This window comes from Oncorhynchus nerka, linkage group LG7, assembly GCF_034236695.1.
Source record: "Oncorhynchus nerka isolate Pitt River linkage group LG7, Oner_Uvic_2.0, whole genome shotgun sequence".
Classification (NCBI taxonomy): Eukaryota; Metazoa; Chordata; class Actinopteri; order Salmoniformes; family Salmonidae; genus Oncorhynchus; species Oncorhynchus nerka.
In genome coordinates, this window is record NC_088402.1 from 18,991,455 (window position 1) to 19,015,683 (window position 24,229).

Sequence of the window (24,229 nt, forward strand, 5' to 3'; positions counted from 1 at the left end):
CCTAATCTGGTGGTCCCAGCGCACGACCCACGTGGAGTTCCAGGTCTCCGGTAGCCTCTGAACTGCCGATCTGCGGCCAACAAGGCAGAGTTCATCTCAGCCTATGCCGCCCTCCAGTCCCTCGACTTCTTGGCACTGACGGAAACATGGATCACCACAGATAACACTGCTACTCCTACTGCTCTCTCTTCGTCCGCCCACGTGTTCTCGCACACCCCGAGAGCTTCTGGTCAGCGGGGTGGTGGCACCGGGATCCTCATCTCTCCCAAGTGGTCATTTCTCTTTCTCCCTTACCCATCTGTCTATCGCCTCCTTTGAATTCCATGCTGTCACAGTTACCAGCCCTTTCAAGCTTAACATCCTTATAATTTATCGCCCTCCAGGTTCCTCGGAGAGTTCATCAATGAGCTTGATGCCTTGATAAGCTCCTTTCCTGAGGACGGCTCACCTCTCACAGTTCTGGGCGACTTTAACCTCCCCACGTCTACCTTGACTCATTCCTCTCTGCCTCCTTCTTTCCACTCCTCTCCTCTTTGACCTCACCCTCTCACCTTCCCCCTACTCACAAGGCAGGCAATACGCTCGACCTCATCTTTACCAGATGCTGTTCTTCCACTAACCTCATTGCAACTCCCCTCCAAGTCTCCGACCACTACCTTGTATCCTTTTCCTCTCGCTCTCATCCAACACTTCCCACACTGCCCCTACTCGGATGGTATCGCGCCGTCCCAACCTTCGCTCTCTCTCTCCCCGCTACTCTCTCCTCTTCCATCCTATCATCTCTTCCCTCTGCTCAAACCTTCTCCAACCTATCTCCTTATTCTGCCTCCTCAACCCTCCTCTCCTCCCTTTCTGCATCCTTTGACTCTCTATGTCCCCTATCCTCCAGGCCGGCTCGGTCCTCCCCTCCCGCCTCCGTGGCTCGACGACTCATTGCGAGCTCACAGAACAGGGCTCCGGGCAGCCGAGCGGAAATGGAGGAAAACTCGCCTCCCTGCGGACCTGGCATCCTTTCACTCCCTCCTCTCTACATTTTCCTCTTCTGTCTCTGCTGCTAAAGCCACTTTCTACCACTCTAAATTCCAAGCATCTGCCTCTAACCCTAGGAAGCTCTTTGCCACCTTCTCCTCCCTCCTGAATCCTCCTCCCCTCCCCCTCCTCCCCTCTCTGCAGATGACTTGTCAACCATTTTGAAAAGAAGGTCGACGACATCCGATCCTCGCTTGCTAAGTCAAACGACACCGCTGGTTCTGCTCACACTGCCCTACCCTGTGCTCTGACCTCTTTCTCCCTCTCTCTCCAGATGAAATCTCGCGTGCCTTGTGACGGCCGGCCGCCCAACAACCTGCCCGCTTGACCCTATCCTCCTCTCTTCTCCAGACCATTTCCGGAGACCTTCTCCCTTACCTCACCTCGCTCATCAACTCATCCCTGACCGCTGGCTACGTCCCTTCCGTCTTCAAGAGAGCGAGAGTTGCACCCCTTCTGAAAAACCTACACTCGATCCCTCCGATGTCAACAACTACAGACCAGTATCCCTTCTTTCTTTTCTCTCCAAAACCCTTGAACGTGCCGTCCTTGGCCAGCTCTCCCGCTATCTCTCTCAGAATGACCTTCTTGATCCAAATCAGTCAGGTTTCAAGACTAGTCATTCAACTGAGACTGCTCTTCTCTGTATCACGGAGGCGCTCCGCACTGCTAAAGCTAACTCTCTCCTCTGCTCTCATCCTTCTAGACCTATCGGCTGCCTTCGATACTGTGAACCATCAGATCCTCCTCTCCACCCTCTCCGAGTTGGGCATCTCCGGCGCGGCCCACGCTTGGATTGCGTCCTACCTGACAGGTCGCTCCTACCAGGTGGCGTGGCGAGAATCTGTCTCCTCACCACGTGCTCTCACCACTGGTGTCCCCAGGGCTCTGTTCTAGGCCCTCTCCTATTCTCGCTATACACCAAGTCACTTGGCTCTGTCATAACCTCACATGGTCTCTCCTATCATTGCTATGCAGACGACACACAATTAATCTTCTCCTTTCCCCTTCTGATGACCAGGTGGCGAATCGCATCTCTGCATGTCTGGCAGACATATCAGTGTGGATGACGGATCACCACCTCAAGCTGAACCTCGGCAAGACGGAGCTGCTCTTCCTCCCGGGAAGGACTGCCCGTTCCATGATCTCGCCATCACGGTTGACAACTCCATTGTGTCCTCCTCCCAGAGCGCTAAGAACCTTGGCGTGATCCTGGACAACACCCTGTCGTTCTCAACTAACATCAAGGCGGTGGCCCGTTCCTGTAGGTTCATGCTCTACAACATCCGCAGAGTACGACCCTGCCTCACACAGGAAGCGGCGCAGGTCCTAATCCAGGCACTTGTCATCTCCCGTCTGGATTACTGCAACTCGCTGTTGGCTGGGCTCCCCTGCCTGTGCCATTAAACCCCTACAACTCATCCAGAACGCCGCAGCCCGTCTGGTGTTCAACCTTCCCAAGTTCTCTCACGTCACCCCGCTCCTCCGCTCTCTCCACTGGCTTCCAGTTGAAGCTCGCATCCGCTACAAGACCATGGTGCTTGCCTACGGAGCTGTGAGGGGAACGGCACCTCAGTACCTCCAGGCTCTGATCAGGCCCTACACCCAAACAAGGGCACTGCGTTCATCCACCTCTGGCCTGCTCGCCTCCCTACCACTGAGGAAGTACAGTTCCCGCTCAGCCCAGTCAAAACTGTTCGCTGCTCTGGCCCCCCAATGGTGGAACAAACTCCCTCACGACGCCAGGACAGCGGAGTCAATCACCACCTTCCGGAGACACCTGAAACCCCACCTCTTTAAGGAATACCTAGGATAGGATAAAGTAATCCTTCTCACCCCCCTTAAAAGATTTAGATGCACTATTGTAAAGTGGCTGTTCCACTGGATGTCATAAGGTGAATGCACCAATTTGTAAGTCACTCTGGATAAGAGCGTCTGCTAAATGACTTAAATGTAATGTAAATGTAAAATGTGGAATGGTATCAACAACATCAAACACATGGTTTCCATTCCTTTCGCTCCATTCTAACCATTATTATGAGCCATCCTCCCCTCAGCAGCCTCCCCTCGTGTGCGAGTGCATGTGTTTGTGTGTGTGTGTGTGTTGTAATGTGTATCTACAGTCAGTTCCTCCTCTCTTCCCCTCATGCATTTGTGTCGAATTACTTTCATGAATGTAAATAACAACAAAACAAAAACATGTTTATTTTTACTCACATACTTTTTACACAAAGATAAAGGCTGATGATGTGAAAGACAAAAGTGGGGAATAATGACTGTGGATTTGACATATTATTCTACATTAAATCTGCATTCTAATCTCAAACATTTGCATTTGAAAGGTTATCAGCATCTGTACTGAGATAACAGAAAATACAACTCTGCAGAAGGCTGTGTTTCTGTCTGTATTACTAAAGCAATGCACAGGTCATCTCAGTCCAGGGGAAACCCATCTTAACACTCGCTCAACAAGATCTCACGGTTTGACCAATTTGATTTCAGATTCTGACGTTTAACCACGTATCTCCAAACGTCGAATTTCGAAGTGTATATGACACCCTGGGTTGACTCCTGCTCAGCATCAATCCTTTTCCTCAAACGTCACATTTTGATGTTAAGGAGATTCTCCGGTACTTTTGCATACTTTTTAGCCAGTAGTTTTGAAAGTAGCACTCACGAGCCCCCCAAAAATGTACGTACTACGACACATATCTATAGAGATGTGCACCACGTTATTGCTCTCTCTCTCTGCTGTGTCCACTGAGCCGTTGGGTCCACCCTGCAACCTCATTGGATAATGCTGGGCAGGTCTCTTAATGCTGTTCTAGACATCCTCAGGACATGGACAGACGCCCAATTTCGAAGTCAATCTTGAGCGATCTGCCTGCACACGCACACAGACATACACGCACACAGACATACATGCACACACATACACTTACTCAAACAGACACACACATACACACACACACACATTGATAACCCAGTTAGTTCACACTTGGTCTAGCCTTCAGGCAGATTGGACAGGGGAACCCAATCTCTCTGTCGTCCACAACCCCTCCTTCCCTCTCGCCCTCTGTCCCTTTCTCCCTTCTCCCTCTCTCCCTCCCTCCTTCCCACATTTGCTCCATTTTAATTTGTCTCTCTCCCCCTCTCTCTTTCTCTTGCTTTCTCTCTACCTTAGCCTCTTCCAATTTCCCTCTCTTAATTACTTTCTTTCTCTCTCTCTCTCTCTCTCTCTCTCTCTCTCTCTCTCTCTCTCTCTCTCTCTCTCTCTCTCTCACTCTCACTATCTGTCCCTCCCTACCTCCCCATCTCTCCCTACCTACCTCTGTCCCACCCTCCCATCTCTCCCTCCCTCCCTCCCTCCCTCCCTCCCTCCCTCCCTCCCTCCCTCCCTCCCTCCCTCCCTCCCTCCCTCCCTCCCTCCCTACCTACCTCTCTGTCCCCCTTCCCCTCTTCCCATATCTCTCTTTCTTTATCCTACCTATCGCTCACTTTATCTCGGTCTTTCCCTTTAACTCTCCATACCTCCTCCTCTCTCCCCCGCTGTCTGACCTCCCTGGTTGTAAAGTGAGGGGAAATTCATTAGATCAGAAAATAAGTGTATCTCTGTCTCTGTGGTATTACCGTATTCCGTCCCCCAAGGCTCCCTGGCTTTATGGATGAGTTATGTCTGTTCGCCTCGTCTGGGGTCCACACACACACACACACACACACACACACACACACACACACACACACACACACACACACACACACACACACACACACACACACACACGCCTTGCACACTTGCACACACAAACACACACAGACACCACACACACATTATACACTTGATAAGCAGGGTAAAGTTGCCCCTAGACACAGACACTCAGAAGCAGTTATCACCTTGGTTCTGGGGGAAGGACCAGATATTACTGATATCTCCCCAGAGCAACACAGGTGTTTTCTTCTCCTCTAGCAATAAAATGCATACTCTTAATACCTCTGTCCTCTATCAGAGACAAACACACAGGCACAAACACACACATGTACACACGCACGCACTCACACACTTACACATTCACACAGTCATGCCTAGCCCCAACTTCACATCCTCTATAACAAATCAGTAGGCCTTACCAATCCCACCACAGTAGAATAAGACAATTTAAAAATACATATATTATTCAAAACAGTTTTATATAGAGACTCCCACTTTGTCATTGAGGACCAATAGGTTGAGCTGAAAAGTAGAAACGGGGCCATGATTACTTTTTTCTTTAAATTCAGGAAAACGTCTAAATGTTTCTGTGATATGACCCTTCTGTTACACCAGCCAGGTCACCCGTGATACAAGTCAGTTTTCAACGTCTTTCCATGTCTGAGGATGTTGGGAGATGATGTGGAAACCAGCCACTAGGGGCAACAGTGAGCACTGTTAACTTCAAATATGTTTCTGTTTTGCTAGGGTGTTGTGGATGGCGATCACTGATGGACGTAAGCATCAGTATTCAAGTTTGAATCGAGCGTTAGAAAGTTGTTTTTGATATTTCTGTTTTAAGCCTAACCCAAACTTAACCCTTACCTTAACCATTCAGAGTTAATACCTTAACCATTCAGAGTTAATACCTTAACCATTCAGAGTTAATACCTTAACCATTCAGAGTTAATACCTTAACCATTCAGAGTTAATACCTTAACCATTCAGAGTTAATACCTTAACCATTCAGAGTTAATGCCTTAACCATTCAGAGTTAATACCTTAACCATTCAGAGTTAATACCTTAACCATTCAGAGTTAATGCCTTAACTTAACCATTCAGAGTTAATACCTTAACCATTCAGAGTTAATACCTTAACCATTCAGAGTTAATACCTTACCTTAACCATTCAGAGTTAATACCTAAACCATTCAGAGTTAATGCCTTAACCATTCAGAGTTAATTCCTTACCTTAACCATCCAGAGTTAATGCCTTACCTTAACCATTCAGAGTTAATGCCTTACCTTAACCATTCAGAGTTAATGCCTTAACTTAACCATTCAGAGTTAATACCTTAACCATTCAGAGTTAATGCCTTAACTTAACCATTCAGAGTTAATACCTTAACCATTCAGAGTTAATGCCTTAACTTAACCATTCAGAGTTAATACCTTAACCATTCAGAGTTACTGCCTTAACTTAACCATTCAGAGTTAAGTTAGAACAGGGCTCCGGGCAGCCGAGCGGAAATGGAGGAAAACTCGCCTCCCTGCGGACCTGGCATCCTTTCACTCCCTCCTCTCTACATTTTCCTCTTCTGTCTCTGCTGCTAAAGCCACTTTCTACCACTCTAAATTCCAAGCATCTGCCTCTAACCCTAGGAAGCTCTTTGCCACCTTCTCCTCCCTCCTGAATCCTCCTCCCCTCCCCCTCCTCCCTCTCTGCAGATGACTTCGTCAACCATTTTGAAAAGAAGGTCGACGACATCCGATCCTCGTTTGCTAAGTCAAACGACACCGCTGGTTCTGCTCACACTGCCCTACCCTGTGCTCTGACCTCTTTCTCCCCTCTCTCTCCAGATGAAATCTCGCGTCTTGTGACGGCCGGCCGCCCAACAACCTGCCCGCTTGACCCTATCCCCTCCTCTCTTCTCCAGACCATTTCCGGAGACCTTCTCCCTTACCTCACCTCGCTCATCAACTCATCCCTGACCGCTGGCTACGTCCCTTCCGTCTTCAAGAGAGCGAGAGTTGCACCCCTTCTGAAAAAACCTACACTCGATCCCTCCGATGTCAACAACTACAGACCAGTATCCCTTCTTTCTTTTCTCTCCAAAACTCTCGAACGTGCCGTCCTTGGCCAGCTCTCCCGCTATCTCTCTCAGAATGACCTTCTTGATCCAAATCAGTCAGGTTTCAAGACTAGTCATTCAACTGAGACTGCTCTTCTCTGTATCACGGAGGCGCTCCGCACTGCTAAAGCTAACTCTCTCCTCTGCTCTCATCCTTCTAGACCTATCGGCTGCCTTCGATACTGTGAACCATCAGATCCTCCTCTCCACCCTCTCCGAGTTGGGCATCTCCGGCGCGGCCCACGCTTGGATTGCGTCCTACCTGACAGGTCGCTCCTACCAGGTGCCGTGGCGAGAATCTGTCTCCTCACCACGCGCTGTCACCACTGGCGTCCCCCAGGGCTCTGTTCTAGGCCCTCTCCTATTCTCGCTATACACCAAGTCACTTGGCTCTGTCATAACCTCACATGGTCTCTCCTATCATTGCTATGCAGACGACACACAATTAATCTTCTCCTTTCCCCCTTCTGATGACCAGGTGGCGAATCGCATCTCTGCATGTCTGGCAGACATATCAGTGTGGATGACGGATCACCACCTCAAGCTGAACCTCGGCAAGACGGAGCTGCTCTTCCTCCCGGGAAGGACTGCCCGTTCCATGATCTCGCCATCACGGTTGACAACTCCATTGTGTCCTCCTCCCAGAGCGCTAAGAACCTTGGCGTGATCCTGGACAACACCCTGTCGTTCTCAACTAACATCAAGGCGGTGGCCCGTTCCTGTAGGTTCATGCTCTACAACATCCGTAGAGTACGACCCTGCCTCACACAGGAAGCGGCGCAGGTCCTAATCCAGGCACTTGTCATCTCCCGTCTGGATTACTGCAACTCGCTGTTGGCTGGGCTCCCTGCCTGTGCCATTAAACCCCTACAACTCATCCAGAACGCCGCAGCCCGTCTGGTGTTCAACCTTCCCAAGTTCTCTCACGTCACCCCGCTCCTCCGCTCCCTCCACTGGCTTCCAGTTGAAGCTCGCATCCGCTACAAGACCATGGTGCTTGCCTACGGAGCTGTGAGGGGAACGGCACCTCAGTACCTCCAGGCTCTGATCAGGCCCTACACCCAAACAAGGGCACTGCGTTCATCCACCTCTGGCCTGCTCGCCTCCCTACCACTGAGGAAGTACAGTTCCCGCTCAGCCCAGTCAAAACTGTTCGCTGCTCTGGCCCCCCAATGGTGGAACAAACTCCCTCACGACGCCAGGACAGCGGAGTCAATCACCACCTTCCGGGGAGACACCTGAAACCCCACCTCTTTAAGGAATACCTAGGATAGGATAAAGTAATCCTTCTCACCCCCTTAAAAGATTTAGATGCACTATTGTAAAGTGGCTGTTCCACTGGATGTCATAAGGTGAACGCACCAATTTGTAAGTCGCTCTGGATAAGAGCGTCTGCTAAATGACTTAAATGCCTTAACTTAACCATTCAGAGTTAATGCCTTAACTTAACCATTCAGAGTTAATACCTTAACCATTCAGAGTTAATGCCTTAACCATTCAGAGTTAATTCCTTACCTTAACCATTCAGAGTTAATACCTTAACCATTCAGAGTTAATGCCTTAACCATTCAGAGTTAACTCCTTACCTTAACCATTCAGAGTTAATTCCTTACCTTAACCATTCAGAGTTAATGCCTTACCTTAACCATTCAGAGTTATTGACTTACCTTTAAGATTTTGCAGTTCATGCTTAAACTTAACGTTAAACACTTTGAAATTAGAGGTTTGGAATAACTTAGAAATTTGAAGTTTGAGAAGATGATGACTCTTATTGTGATGTGAGACTGTGAGCGCTGGTGGGTTACATATTAATTGTCACTTTAACTAGTGTTGATATTAAGCATTTCATCCAAACATCATTATTTTCCCCTCATTTTTTCTCTTCATTTTTCTATGAGCTTTTCCAGAGGACCATGTAGTTTGATTGTATAGTAATACAGTCTGTCTGTGTGCATGCCTGCGTCTGTACATGTTTTTGTGTTTGCAGAGCGCCGACAAGGGGGTCTGAAAACTGGCTCTTCATTCAGTTCGACTCGTCTGCGGAGCAGTACTGTACTCTACCACATCTCTGGTCACCTCCACAGCAAAGACAACAAGAAGAGGAAGAAGAGCAAGATCAAACTCAACAAGGTAAGACACACCCTAACAACCAACACTACATCTTAACAACCAACACTACACACCCTAAAACACTACACACGATAACAACCAACACTACACACCCTAACAACCAACACTACACACCCTAACAACCAACACTACACACCCTAACAAACAACACTACACACCCTAACAACCAACACTACACACCCTAACAACCAACACTACACACCCTAACAACCAACACTACACACCCTAACAACCAACACTACACACCCTAACAACCAACACTACACACCCTAACAACCAACACTACACACCCTAACAAACAACACAACACAACATACCCTAACAACCAACACAACACACCATAACAACCAACACAACACACCATAACAACCAACACAACACACCATAACAACCAACACTACACACGATAACAACCAACACAACACACCATAACAACCAACACTATAAACACCACACCATAAACACTACACACCCTAACAACCAACATTCAGATGGAGCCGGAGAAGAAGGCTGACGTTTAACGTGTCCCTAACCGATTGTGTTTTTTGTTTGTTTCTTTACATTGTTTGTAACTTATTTTGCAACTTATTTTGAACATAATGTTGCTGCTACTATCTCTTATGACCGAAAACATCAGAACTGGACATCAGAATAGCGATTACTCACCACGAACTAGCAAAATCCTTTTTGTACTTTAACGAGTCCGACGTGAATGATATACTGCTTTCCCGTTAACAGGCCCAGATCCCCGTAATTTGCGTGAAGAGAAGGTAGAGAAAAAGGAGCCGGAGGGCGGGCTGCCTTGTGAGAATTCGTAGGCGATCAAATAAACCCCCACTTCCTTCCATTCTGCTAGGAAACGTGCAACCTTTGGAAAATAAAATTGATGACCTACACGGAAGATTAAACTACCAACGGAACATTCAAAACTGTAATATCTTATGCTTCACGGAGTCGTGACTGAACAACGACATTATCAACATACAGCTGGCTGCCTCCCGGGTGGCGCAGTGGTTAAGGGCGCTTTACTGCAGCGCCAGCTGTGCCATCAGAGTCCCTGGGTTCGCGCCCAGGCTCTGTCGTAACCGGCCGCGACCGGGAGGTCCGTGGGGCGACGCACAATTGGCCTAGCGTCGTCCGGGTTAGGAAGGGCTTGGTCGGTAGGGATGTCCTTGTCTCATCGCGCACCAGCGACTCCTGTGGCGGGCCGGGCGCAGTGCGAGCTAACCAAGGTTGCCAGGTGCATGGTGTACCCTCCGACACATTGGTGCGGCTGGCTTCCAGGTTGGATGCGCGCTGTGTTAAGAAGCAGTACGGCTGGTTGGGTTGTGTATCGCAGGACGCATGACTTTCAACCTTCGTCTCTCCCGAGCCCGTACGGGAGTTGTAGCGATGAGACAAGATAGTAGCTACTACAACATTTGGATACCACGAAATTGGGGAGAAAAAGGGGTAAAAATAAATAAAAATAAAAATAAAAACATACAGCTGGCTGGTTATACGTTGTACCGGAAGGATAGAACAGCGGCGTCTGGTAAGACAAGGGGCGTATGTATTTTTGTAACCAACAGCTGGTGCATGATATCAAAGGAAGTCTCTAGGTTTTGCTTGCATGAGGTATCGTATCTCATGATAAGCTGTAGACCACACTATCTACCTATAGAGTTTTCATCTGTATTTTTCGTAGCTGTCTACATACCACCACAGGCTGAAGCTGACACTAAGACCGCACTCAATGAGCTGTATTCCACAATAAGCAAACAGGAAAATGATCACCCAGAGGGGGCGCTCCTAGTGGCAGGGGACTTTAATGGGGAACTTAATTTTTTTTAAACAAATTTCTATCAGCATGTTAAATGTGCAACCAGAGTGAAAAGAACTCTGGAACACCTTTACTCCACACACAGAGACGCTTACAAAGCTCTCCCTCGCCATCCATTTGGCAAATCTGACCATAATTCTATCCTCCTGATTCCTGTTCCAAACAAAAATTAAAGCAGGAATCACTAGTGACTCGATCAGTAAAAAATGGGTCAGATGAAGCAGATACTAAGCTACAGGACTGTTCTGCTAGCACAGACTGGAATATGTTCCGGGATTCCTCCGATGGCATTGAGGAGTACACCACATCAGTCATTGGCTGCATCAATAAATGCATCGATGACGTCGTCCCCACAGTAACCATACATACATACCCCAACCAGAAGCCATGGAGGAGCGGGAAGGAGCGGGAAGCTTAGAATAAATCCCACTATCCCCTCCGACGAATCATCAAACATGAAAAGCGTCAATACAAGATTAAGAACGAATCATATTACGCCGGTTATGACGCTCGTCGGATGTGTCAGGGCTTGCAAACCATTACAGACTACAAAGAGAAGCACAGCCAAGAGCTGCCCAGTGACACGAGCCTACCAGATGAGCTAAACTACTTCTATGCTCGCTTCGAGGCTAATAACACTGAAACAGGCATGAGAGCACCAGATGTTCCTGAAGACTGTGTGATCACACTCTCTGCAGCTGATGTGAGTAAGACCTTCAAACAGGTCAACGTTCACAAGGCCGCAGGGCCAGATGGATTACCAGGACGTGTACTGCGAGCATGCGCTGATCAACTGGCATGTGTCTTCACTGACATTTTCAACCTCTCCCTGTCCGAGTCTGTAATACCAACATATTTTAAGCAGACCACCATAGCTCCTGTGCCCAAGAACACTAACGTAACCTGCCTAAATGACTACCAACCCATAGCGCTCACGTCTGTAGCCATGAAGTGCTTTGAAAGGCTGGTCATGGCTCACATCAACACCCTTGATGTGAGAAATCTCTATTGCAATCCACACTGCCCTTTCCCACCTGGACAAAAGGAACACCTATGTGAGAATGCTGTTCATTGACTACAGCTCAGCGTTCACCACCATAGTCCTCAAAGCTCATAAATAGCTATGGACCCTGGGACTAAACACCTCCCTCTGCAACTGGATCCTGGACTTCCTGATGGGCCGCCCCGAGATGGTAAGGGTAGGCAGCAACACATCCGTCACTCTGATCCTCAACATGGGGGCCCCTCAGGGGTGCGTGCTCAGTCCCCTCCTGTACTCCCTGTTCATTCATGAGTGCACGGCCAAGCACGATTCCAACACCATCATGAGGTTTGCCGATGACACAACAGTGGTACGCCTGATCACCAACAATGACGAGACAGCCTATATGGAGGAGGTCAGAGACCTGGTCGTGTGGTGCCAGGACAACAACCTCCCCCTCAACGTGGTCAAGACAAAGGAGATGATTGTGGACTACAGGAAAAGAGGACAGTGCACGCCCCCATTCTCATCGACGGGGCTGCAGTGGAGCAGGTTGAGAGCTTCAAGTTCCTTGGTGTCCACATCACCAACAAACTAACATGGTCCAAGCACACCAAGACAATCGTGAAGAGGGCTCGACAAAACCTATTCGCCCTCAGATTTGGCATGGGTCCTGAGGTCCTCAAAAGGTTCTACAGCTGCACCATCGAGAGCAACCTGACTGGTTGCATCACTGCCTCGTATGGCAACTGCTCGGCCTCCGACCGCAAGGCACTACAGAGGGTAGTGCATACGACCCAATTCATCACTGGGGCCAAGCTTCCTGCCATCCAGGACCTCTATACCAGGCGGTGTCAGAGGAAGGCCCTAAAATTTGTCAAAGACTCCAGCCACCCTAGACATAGACTGTTCTCTCTGCAACCACATGGCAAGGGGTACCGGAGCGCCAAGTCTCGATCCAAGAGGCTTCTAAACAGCTTCTACCCCCAAGCCATGAGACTCTTGAACATCTAGTCTGTAATTTCTACATCAATTTTTTAAAACTTTTGAATAAATTATATTCCGTATAGCTCTTGATTATTGAAGAATATAACTTATAAATCCCTCATGTGCTTAGTTCAACTGTCGTACCATGTATCACATTAGAACCCCAAATATAAGCTTGTTTTATTCCATTGTCTGTAAAATGGACTATGTGTAGCTTCGAAACATGGTTCAAACTGTCATTTTGATCTGATGCATGGTCAGTCCTGGTATCCATAGATCTGTCTATGAATAGTTACATTTCTCCAGCCCCATCCCTTAGCTGTTAACCAAAACATTAGCGGGTTGACCACTCTATTTTTGTTTGAACTGCAGATTTCCTTTTTAAAGATCTGTCTTTTAGATATTCTTCCTATCTCCTTTGATTAATAAACATGTTTTTTATAACAACCCTAACTCGCCAACAAGCATATACTTTACTCAGACAGTTTTCTTTGGATCCCAAATGTATTATGGACTCCCCTTTCTACTTCCATCTCCTTTCATACAATCAAAATGTGTTCCCCTCTACTTTCACCCAATCAGAATATGTTCCCCTCTACTTTCATCCAATCAGAATGTGTTCCCTTCTACTTTCCTCCAATCAGAATGTTTTTCCCCTCTCCTTTCATCCAATCAGAATGTGTTTGGGGACCCCCCTGCTCTGCCAGAGTACAAGGTGGCGGACGCCAAGAAGTCCAAGTTCATCTTGCTTCACTTCAGCACCTTCAAGGCGGGTTGGGATTGGCTGATCCTGCTGGCCACCTTCTACGTTGCCGTGACAGTGCCCTACAACGTCTGCTTCATCGGAGACGATGACCTCACCAGGAGCACTACAGTCAGCGACATCGCTGTGGAGATACTCTTTATTATAGGTATAAGGGAGGGTCATATGTGTGTATGGGAGGGGGTTACGTGGCATGGGGTTAGGCTTATGGTTGGGTTGGGGTTAGGGTTAGGGTTAGGGCTAAGGTTAGGCTTTGGTTAGGGACAGTGTTAGGGTCAGTGAAAGGGTTAAGGTTAGGGACAGTGTGTATAGTTTGTTGTCCAGCAGCTCAGTAACCTCAGTTACACTGATAGTGTATTTGTGTGTACTGTTACGTTCCCGAAGGACAAACTCAAAATGTCACCGCTCACAGAAAAGGGAACTAATAAAAAGTAACTTCGACAACAAAGACAAAACAGAAAGGGGTTCATAATTGGTTGAAAGACACCCATGAAAGTTGGAAAGTAACTGATAAGGGCTTCTTAAAGCCCAATACATTTGCATCAGAGGAAAAACTAAAGGAAATCAACTCACACCGATTTAGGATAGGGAGTAAAACGAATATGAATCAAAACAAATAAAACTCAGATGTATTTTTGGCTAACTAAAGTGGAAGCACTAACATGAGGTGTAGCTCTCCCAACGTTGCCTCTTCCTGATACACTGTAGGTCTTAAATGCCAGTTGGGCCAGCTCAGGTGAAACATATCCTCACTAACGAGGTGTCTCCAATCAGTGTGTTTAAACTAACGTGCTAACCAACCTCAAAATGGATAGAGAATCCAAAACAGTACTTATTACATTATCTGATAGTAAATCATGGATCTGTAACCTTACACCCACCACTCTCTCCCTCCCTCCCTCTCTATCTCTATCTCTCTCTCTCTCCCTCTCCCTCCCTCCCTCTATCTCTCTCTCTCCCTCCCTCTCTCCCTCTATCTCTCTCTCTCCCTCCCTCCCTCTATCTCTCTCTCTCCCGCTCCCTCCCTCTCTCCCTCTATCTCTCTCTCTCCCTCCCTCTATCTCGCTCTCTCTCTCTCCCTCCCTCCCTCTCTATCTCTATCTCTCTCTCTCCCTCCCTCTATCTCTCCCTCTCTATCTCTCCCTCCCTCTATCTCGCTCTCTCTCCCTCTTTTCCTCCCAGACATTGTGTTCAGTTTCCGTACCACTTACGTGAGTAAGTCTGGTCAAGTGATTTTCAGTGCGCGGTTGATCTGCATCCACTACATGACCACGTGGTTCATCATTGACCTGGTCGCCGCGCTGCCCTTTGACCTCCTCTATGCCTTCAAAGTCAGCGTGGTGAGTTTTCTGATTGGTTGAAATCACTGTGATGCTGGGTGGTGTATTGTCATTAATTTAAAGAGGGAATTAAATGTTTTAGAAAGCAGGGGTGAGTTTTTTTTTTGCCAAATCACTGAAGAATACATATTAAAACCATTACATTTGCAAGGACTAGATTGGGTTTTAATACAGTACTGTATCTAGCCATTGTATCTGCCAAGCACATTCCATCTCACATTTGTTATGGGATCAATATCTAAAGTAATCCTAGACTTGGCGCTCCGGTACCGCTTGCCATGCGATAGCATAGAGAACAGCCTATGACTGGGGTGGCTGGAGTCTTTGACAATTTTTAGGGCCTTCCTCTGACACAGCCTTGTGTAGAGGTCCTGGACGGCAGGCAGCAGCTTAGCCCCAGTGATGTACTGGGCCGTACACACTACCCTCTGTGGCCAATATACCACAGCTAAGGGGCTGTTCTTACGCACAATGCAATGTGCAATTCCTGGATATAGCCCTTAGCCGTCATATTTTGGCCACATACCAAAAACCCCAGAGGTGCCTTATTGCTATTATAAACTGGTTATCAACGTAATAAATAAATGTTTTGTCATACCTGTGGTATACGGTCTGATATACCACAGCTTTCGGCCAATCAGCATCTAGGGCTCGAACCACCGAGTTTATAGCTGTTTTAAAGCAGTGTCTCTTGATTGATTGGTAATATCTAATACAATAGTATTGTATTGTATTTACAGTACCTGGGCTGAGACACAACTGGCATTTGAAAAGAATGGATATTGTATTTACAGTTCCCGAGCTGAGACACAAGTGGCATTTGAAAAGAATGGATAGCATTGATTACTTTATAACACAGAGGAACTGGTGGTTTTCCCACACGTGTTTCTGTGTATTGATTTCATAAACAGCACAAGGGAAACAGCTCCATCACATTGTGCCATCAGAGCCTTTACTGTTCTAGTATAATAATACACTATATATACAAAGGTATGTGGACACCCCTTCAAATGAGTGGATCTGGCTATTTCAGCCACACCTGTTACTGACAGGTGTATGAAATGGAGCACACAGCCATGCATTCTCCAAAGACAAACATTGGCAGTAGAATGGCCTTACTGAAGTGCTTAGGGACTTTTGATGTGGCACCGTCATAGGATGCCACCATTCCAACAAGTCAGTTTGTGAAATTTCTGGCCTGCTAGAGCTACCCCAGTCAACTGTAAGTGTTGTTATTGTGACGTGGAAACGTCTAGGTGTGGGGCTGTTTTTGATGGTTCGGGCTAGGCTCCATAGTTGCAGTGAAGGGAAATCTTAACGCTACAGCATACAATGACATTCTAGACGATTCTGTGCTTCCAACTTTGTGGCAACAGTTTCGGGAAGGTCCTTTCCTGTTTCAGCATGACAATGTCCCCATGCACAAAGCGAGGTCCATACAGAAATAGTTTGTCGAAATCATTGTGGAAGAACTTGACTGGCCTGCACCGAGCCCTGACCTCAACCTCATCGAACACCTTTGGGATGAATTGGAACGCTGACTGTGAGCCAGGCTTAATCGACCAACATCAGTGCCCAACGTCTCTAATGTCCTTGTGGCTGAATGGAAGCAAGTCCCCGCAGCAATGTTCCAACACAGTGGAAAGCTTTCCCAGAAGAGTGGAGGCATTTATAGCTGCAAAGGGGGGGCCGACTCCATATTAATGCCCATGATTTTGGAATGAGATGTTCGACGAGCAGGTATCCATGGTTCCGTTGAGAATAGTTGTATGGCAAAACTGCAGATATTTAGCAAATTAGAACAATTTCAGCAATTGAATGATGTTACCCAATTTGAAACGCTGCTCTCTGTGGCTGGGGATCAGGAAGAATCAGTCTCTGGTCAGATAGGTCTCTTCTCTACTTTGGATCCACTAAATTGAATCAAATTGAACTAATATATTGGACACATACACACACACATTAACGCATAATCAATCACTCATCACAGAGAATAACTGGAACAACCTGTGTGATTCTTTATAACATCATATGACAGCAGGAAATCAACAATGGAATCGCGCTGTGACTAATTGAGACTGGGTCAGGATGGTGAGAGAGGAGAAAAAGAGGGAGAAGATACATGAAAACATAATGAAAAGAGCGAACACAAGAGAAAGAGAGATTTTTTATTTTTATTTTACTAGGCAAGTCAGTTAAGAACAAATTCTTATTTTCAATGACGGCCTAGGAACAGTGGGTTAACTGCCTGTTCAGGGGCAGAACGACAGATTTGTACCTTGTCAGCTAGGGGATTTGAACTTGCAACCTTTCGGTTACTAGTCCAACGCTCTAACCACTAGGCTACCCTGCCGCCCCATATAGAGGGAGAGAGAAAGGGGGGAGAAAATACATAGACAACGAGAGAGTAAATAATACAAGAGTAAATCATAAAAGAGTGAGAAAGGGAATGGTAAAGGTGAGATGGAGAGAGAGTGGATAGAAATGGTGACAAGACAAAGAGACAGAGATCAAGAGAGAGAGAAGGAGAGAGGGAGAGAGAGGGAGAGAGGGAGAGAGAGGGAGAGAAAGGGAGAGAGGGAGAGAAAGGGAGAGAGGGAGAGGAAGGGAGAGAAAGGGAGAGAGGGAGAGAGGGAGAATGACAGGGAGAGAAGGAGAGAGGGAGAGAAAGGGAGAGAGGGAGAGAAAGGGATATAGAGAGAAGGAGAGAGGGAGAGAAAGGGAGAGAGAGAGGGAGAGAGAGAGAGAGAGAAGGAGAGAGGGAGAGAGGGAGAATGACAGGGAGAGAAGGAGAGAGGGAGAGAAAGGGAGAAAGGGAGAGAGGGAGAGAAAGGGAGAGAAAGGGAGAGAGAGAGAGAAGGAGAGAAGGAGAGAGGGAGAGAGGGAGAGAAAGGGAGAGAGAGAGAGAGAGGGAGAGAAAGGGAGAGAGAGAGGGAGAGAGAGAGAGAGAAGGAGAGAGGGAGAGAGGGAGAATGACAGGGTGCTCAAGTGCTCCGGGCGTAAGCACTGCTTGGTTCCAGACTCTATTAGTGAAAATACCATGGTGTCCCAGAGGACACTGGTTTGAGCATGCAGCCACCGGGGCCGGTGGGGGCGATGCCAGGGGAGCCCAGCCACGCAGGGTAATTGTCGAGTGTCTGGAGTGATGTCCCTGCTAAGGCTGTAGGCCATATTTCACTAGAATGAGACAAGGGGTCCCTGTGCTGACTCTCCCTTTCTGTCTCTCTCATTCTCATTCAGTTTCTCCATGTTCACTCTCTTCCCTTTGACCTCTGTTGTTTTCCTTTCTGTTTCTTTTTCCATCTTCTCCTCACAGTACCTCCACTCGCTCTTCCTCTCTCACTCTATTTCTCTCTCTCTCTTCCTCTCTCACTCTATTTCTCACTCTATTTATCTCTCTCTCTTCCTCTCACTCTATTTATCTCTCTCTCTTCCTCTCTCACTCTATTTCTCTCACTCTAATTATCTCTCTCTCTTCCTCTCACTCTATTTCTCTCTCTCTCTTCCTCTCACTCTATTTCTCTCTCTCTCTTCCTCTCTCACTCTATTTCTCTCTCTCTCTTCCTCTCACTCTATTTCTCTCTCTCTCTTCCTCTCTCACTCTATTTCTATCTCTCTTCCTCTCTCACTCTATTTCTCTCTCTCTCTCTCTTTCTCTCTCTCTCTCCATAAGTAGTACAATATTTGTATTCTCAATTTCCATTCTCTGTAACCCAGTACTAAAGCAGGGATAGAAGTCAGGTGCATCTATCCCAGATGCATCTCATGTAGAATGGCGACACAGAGGAAGATCCTATAGAACACTCTTGGAACAAAGGGTTCCAAAAGGATTCTTCAGCTGTCCCCATATGAGAACCCTTTTCGGTTCCAGGTAGAACCCTTTTCTATTCCATGTAGAACCCTCTGTGGAAAGGGTTCTAGATGGAACCAAAAAGGGTTCTTCAAAGGGTTCTCTAATCGAGACAGTCGAAGAACCCTTTTAGTTTCTGGATAGTACCTTTTTTTTCTAAGAGTATATTAACTACGGTTAACCACTTAAAATTCCTAATCTACTGTATACAACAATGACTTATATCCAACACTATGACACTCAGAAGGTCAAAGTGCCATTATAATCCTATAATGGTTATCGTGAGAATGGAAGGGATCACTGTCGCTACCTTGCTCTCCAACCAACATGCATAAATTTAGGAGCAAAGGAGATTCAGACACTCTTGGAAGACTACAGAATGAAATTAAAAAAGCTTATTGTTAAAAGTACAAGAGATTTAACAATAAAGACTTATTATTTAATTCCATTGTCTTCCAAGAGTTTCTAGTGGGTATGATGTCATCGTGTCACTGAGGCCATTGGCAGTTCATCTCTTTATTAATACTTGATTGCTGGGATGATTGACTCTTATGAATTCTGTCTTCAGTTGGCACTAGAGGGATGGTTGATATGTGAATGTCCCAGTTGCACAGTTCGCAGCATGGTTTCCTCATTGTCTTAATCTTCTGTGGCTAATACAAAACAAACATTGTGTGGAATCAGTGGGAGGATGGCCTTCTCTGATTGGGTCGTTGAGCTGGGGGTGTGGCTGGAGGGAGAGCGATAATGATTGTTACAGCACTACCTTGGAAACAGTGGTGGGAAAAGCCATAGTTATGAAATGGTAATTGTACACCTGACAACGAGAAATTTAAGATGGAAGAACAAAATGAAGAATAAGTTGGATATAGAAGGTAGTGAGAGTGTTGGTGGTGAGAGATGTACACATCTATCAGGGCTCAGGCTAAGACCCGGAGGCAGATACGAGTCTCAGAGTTTATTTCAGTACAAGTGGCAGGCAAATCGGTAGGTCAAGGCAGGCAAAGAGTCATAATCCAAATCAAAGTCAGGCAGGGTCAGGACGGCAGGCAGGCAGGGTCAGGGCGGCAGGGTCAGGGCGGCAGGCAGGGTCAGGGCGGCAGGCGGGCAGGGTCAGTGCGGCAGGCGGGCAGGGTCAGTGCGGCAGGCGGGCAGGGTCAGTGCGGCAGGCGGGCAGGGTCAGGGCGGCAGGCGGGCAGGGCGGCAGGCGGGCAGGGTCAGGGCGGCAGGGTCAGGGCGGCAGGCAGGCAGGCTCAGGGCGGCAGGCAGGCAGGCTCAGGGCGGCAGGCAGGCAGGGTCAGGGCGGCAGGCAGGCAGGGTCAGGGCGGCAGGCAGGCAGGGTCAGGGGCGGCAGGCAGGCAGGGCGGCAGGCAGGGTCAGGGCGGCAGGCAGGCAGGGTCAGGGCGGCAGGCAGGCAGGGTCAGGGCGGCAGGCAGGCAGGGTCAGGACGGCAGGCAGGCAGGGTCAGGGCGGCAGGCAGGGTCAGGGCGGCAGACAGGCAGGGTCAGGGCGGCAGGCAGGCAGGGTCAGGGCGGCAGGCAGGCAGGGTCAGGGCGGCAGGCAGGCAGGGTCAGGGCGGCAGGCAGGGTCAGGGCAGCAGGCAGGCAGGGTCAGGGCGGCAGGCAGGCAGGGTCAGGGCAGCAGGCAGGCAGGGTCAGGGCAGCAGGCAGGCAGGGTCAGGGCAGCAGGCAGGGTCAGGAAAGGCACAAAGGCCAAAACTGGGATGACTAGACTAAGCAACAAAAAGATTGCACACAGGGAACACACTGGTAGGACTTGACGGGACAAGACAAACTGGCAACAGACCAACAGAAAATACAGGTATAAATATACATGAGGTAATTGGAGACACCTGGAGGGGGTGGAGACAATCACAAGACAGGTGAAACAGATCATGGTGTGACAAAAAATCACCTGCGTTTGGAGTTATGTGACACCATCTCTCTCTCTCTCTCTCTCTCTCTCTCTCTCTCTCTCTCTCTATAGATAATGAACAAAAGTGAAATAAACAATATAAAATGAACAGTATACATTACACTCACAAAAGTTCAAAAGGAATAGAGTCATTTCAAATGTCATATAATGTATATATACAGTGGTGTAACGACATGCAAAATAAATAAACAAATATAGTTTACTAATACTGGTTGTCCTTTCCTTGTGGCAACAGGTGACACATCTTGCTGCTGTGGTATTTCACCCAGTAGATATGGGAGTTTATCAAAATTGGATTTGTTTTTCAATTCTTTGTGGGTCTGTGTAATCTGAGGGAAATACGTGTCTCTAATACTGCCATACATTTGGCAGGTTAAGAAGTGGAGCTCAGTTTCCACCTCGTTTTGTGGGCATTGTGCACATATCATGACTTCTCTTAAGAGCCAGGTCTGCCTACGGTGGCCACTCTCAATAGCAAGGCTTTGCTCATTGAGTCTGTGCATAGTCAAAGCTTTCCTTAATTTTGGGTCAGTCACAGTGGTTAGGTATTCTGCTTAGGGCCAAAGAGCATTTTCGTTTACTCAATTTTTTGTAAATTCATTCCAATGTGTCAATATGTTTTTGTTTTCTCATGATTTGGTTGGTTCTAATTGTGTTGCTGTCCTGGGACTCTGTGGGGTCTGTTTGTGTTTGTAAACAGAGCCCCAGGACCAGCTTGCTTAGGGGACTCTTCTCCAGGTTAATGTCTCTGTAGGTAATGGCTTTGTTATAGAAGATTTGAGAATCGCTTCCTTTCAGGTGGATGTAGAATTGAAAGTCTCTTTTCTGGATTTTGATAATTATGGGGTATCAGCCTAATTCTGCTCTGCATGCATTATTTGGTGTTTTACATTGTACACAGAGGATGTTTTTGAAGAATTCTGCATACAGAGTCTAATTAGCATGTCAAATGTTCCTTTTGAGGGCGTAGAAGGCCCTTCTTGCCTTGTCTCTCAGATCGTTCACAGCTTTGTGGAAGTTACCTGTGCCCTGATGTTTAGGCAAAGATATATATTGTTTTTGTGTGCTCTAAGGAAATTTGTCTAGATGGAATTTGTATTTAAGGTCCTGGCAACTGGACATTTTTTGGAACACCATTATTTTTGTACTACTGAGATTTCCTGTCAGGGCCCAGGTCTGACAGAATCTGTGCAGAAGATCTAGGTGCTGCTGTAGACCTTCCTTGGTTGGGGACAGAAGAACCAAATCATCAGCAAACAGTAGACATTTGACTTCAGATAGTAGGGTGACTATTCTAGTGCCCTCGCCAATTCGTTGATTTATATGTTGAAGAGTTTGGGGCTAAAGCTGCATCCCTGTCTCACCCCTCGGCCCTGTGGAAAGTAATGTGAATGTTTTTTGCCAATTTTAACCGCACACTTGTTGTTTGTGTACATGGATTTTATAATGTTGTATGTTTTCCCCCCAACACTGCTTTCTATCAATTTGTATTGCAGACCCTCATGCCAAATTGAGTCAAAAGTTTTTTTGAAGTCAACAAAGCATGAGAAGACTTTGCCTTTGTTTTGGTTTGTTTGTTTGTCAGTTAAGGTGTGCAGGGTGTGAATACATGGTCTGTCGTACGATAATTTGGAAAATACCCAATTTGACATTTCCTCAGTACATTGTTTTCACTGAGGAAATGTACGAGTCTGCTGTTAATGATAATGCAGAGGATTTTCCCAAGGCTACTGTTGAAGTTATTGGGGTCAAATTTGTCTCCACTTTTGTGAATTGGGGTGATCAGTTCTTGGTTCCAAATATTGGGGCGCCAGAGCTGAGGATGATGTTAAAGAGTTTAAGTATAGCCAATTGGAATTTGTGGTCTGAATATTTGATCATTTCATTGAGGATACCATCAACACCACAGGCCTTTTTGGGTTGGAGGCTTTGTATTTTCTCCTGTAGTTCATTCAACGTAATTGGAGATTCTAGTGTGTTCTGGTAGTCTTTAATAGTTGATTCTAAGATTTTGTATTTGATAATGTATATGTTTTTGCTGTTTGTTCTTTGTTATAGAGCCAAAAAGATTGGAGAAGTGGTTTACCCATAAATCTCCATTTCTCCGTTTTCAAATCAAATGTTGTAGTCACATGCGCCGAATACAACAGGTAGACCTTACAGTGAAATGCTTACTTACGAGCCCCTGACCAACAATGCAGTTAAAACAATTACGGATAAGACAAAGAAATAAAAGAAACAAGTAATTAAAGAGCAGCAGTAAAATAACAATAGCGAGTCTATATACAGGGTGGTACCGGTACAGAGTCAATTTGTGGGGTCACTGGTTAGTTGAGGTGGTATGTACATGAAGGTAGAGTTATTAAAGTGGCTATGCATAGATGATAACAACAGAGAGTAGCAGCGGTGTAAAAGAGGGGGAGAGCGGTGGGGGGGCAATGCAAATAATCTGGGTAGCCATTTGATTAGATGTTCAGGAGTCTTATGGCTTGGGGGGGTAGAAGCTGTTTAGAAGCCTCTTGGACTTGGAGCACTTGGCATTTGGTGCTCTGGTACCGCTTGCCTTACGGTAGCAGAGAGAACAGTCTATGACTTGGGTGGCTGGAGTCTTTGACAATTTCTAGGGCCTTCCTCTGACACCGCCTGGTATAGAGGTCCTGGGTGGCAGGAAGCTTGGCCCCAGTGACATATTGGGCCGTTCGCACTACCCTCTGTAGTGCCTTGCGGTGGGAGGCCGAGCAGTTACCATACCAGGCAGTGATGCAACCAGTCAGGATGCTCTCGATGGTGCAGCTGTAGAACCTTTTGAGGATCTGAGGACCCATGCCCAATCTGAGTGGGAATTGGTTTTGTCATGCCCTCTTCACGACTGTCTTGGTGTGCTTGGACCATGTTAGTTTGTTGGTGATGTGGACACCAAGGAACTTGAAGCTCTCAACTTGCTCCACTGCAGCCCTGTCAATGGAAATGGGGGTGTGCTCGGTCCTCTTTTTCCTGTAGTCCACAGTCATTCCTTTGTCTTGATCTTCGTGTTCTTTGTTTAGTGTGTTTCAATTTTCCCAAAAGTGGTTAGATTCTATGGTTTCTTCAATTAGATTGAGCTGATTTCTGATGTGCTGTTCCTTCTTCTTCCATAGTGTTTTAGTGATTCACCACAGTGAAGGCGTAGGCTCAGGTTTTCTGGGTCTCTATGTTTTTTACTGGATAGGATTCTCAATTTCTTTCTTAGGTTTTTGCCATTTTTTTGATAGGGAAATTGAGAAGTCAAATACTGTATATGTATTTTCTAGCATCTTGTCCTGACAAAATATCCCGTTTACTACGGGAACGTCCAAAAATGAAAATACTGCCCCGTAGTCACAAAAGGCTAACAAGGGTTGAATTTGTTGTTGCCTAATTGTTTTTTTGTAGGTTCCCACATTACTTTCCATCCATCAATTGCGTTTCTTAATATTATTCAGTTCCTTTGGCTTTGATGTCTCGTGATTGAGTATTGCTCTGTTCAAGTAGACTGTGATTTTACTGTGATCTGACAGGGGTGTCAGTGGGCTGACTGTGAACGCTCTGAGA

At 46.9% G+C, this 24,229-nt stretch overlaps 1 protein-coding gene across 1 annotated transcript in view; it reads left to right on the forward strand.

The window, feature by feature from the left end:
• The window catches only part of LOC115131247 (potassium voltage-gated channel subfamily H member 8-like), a 147,963-nt gene that overhangs the window by 68,323 nt on the left and 55,411 nt on the right, over positions 1–24,229 (forward strand). Inside the window, exons 4-6 of the mRNA XM_065020286.1 lie at positions 8,838–8,980; positions 13,448–13,682; positions 14,717–14,874. Of these exons, the coding sequence (XP_064876358.1) occupies positions 8,838–8,980; positions 13,448–13,682; positions 14,717–14,874 (536 nt within the window). The remainder of the gene's footprint in view (positions 1–8,837; positions 8,981–13,447; positions 13,683–14,716; positions 14,875–24,229) is intronic.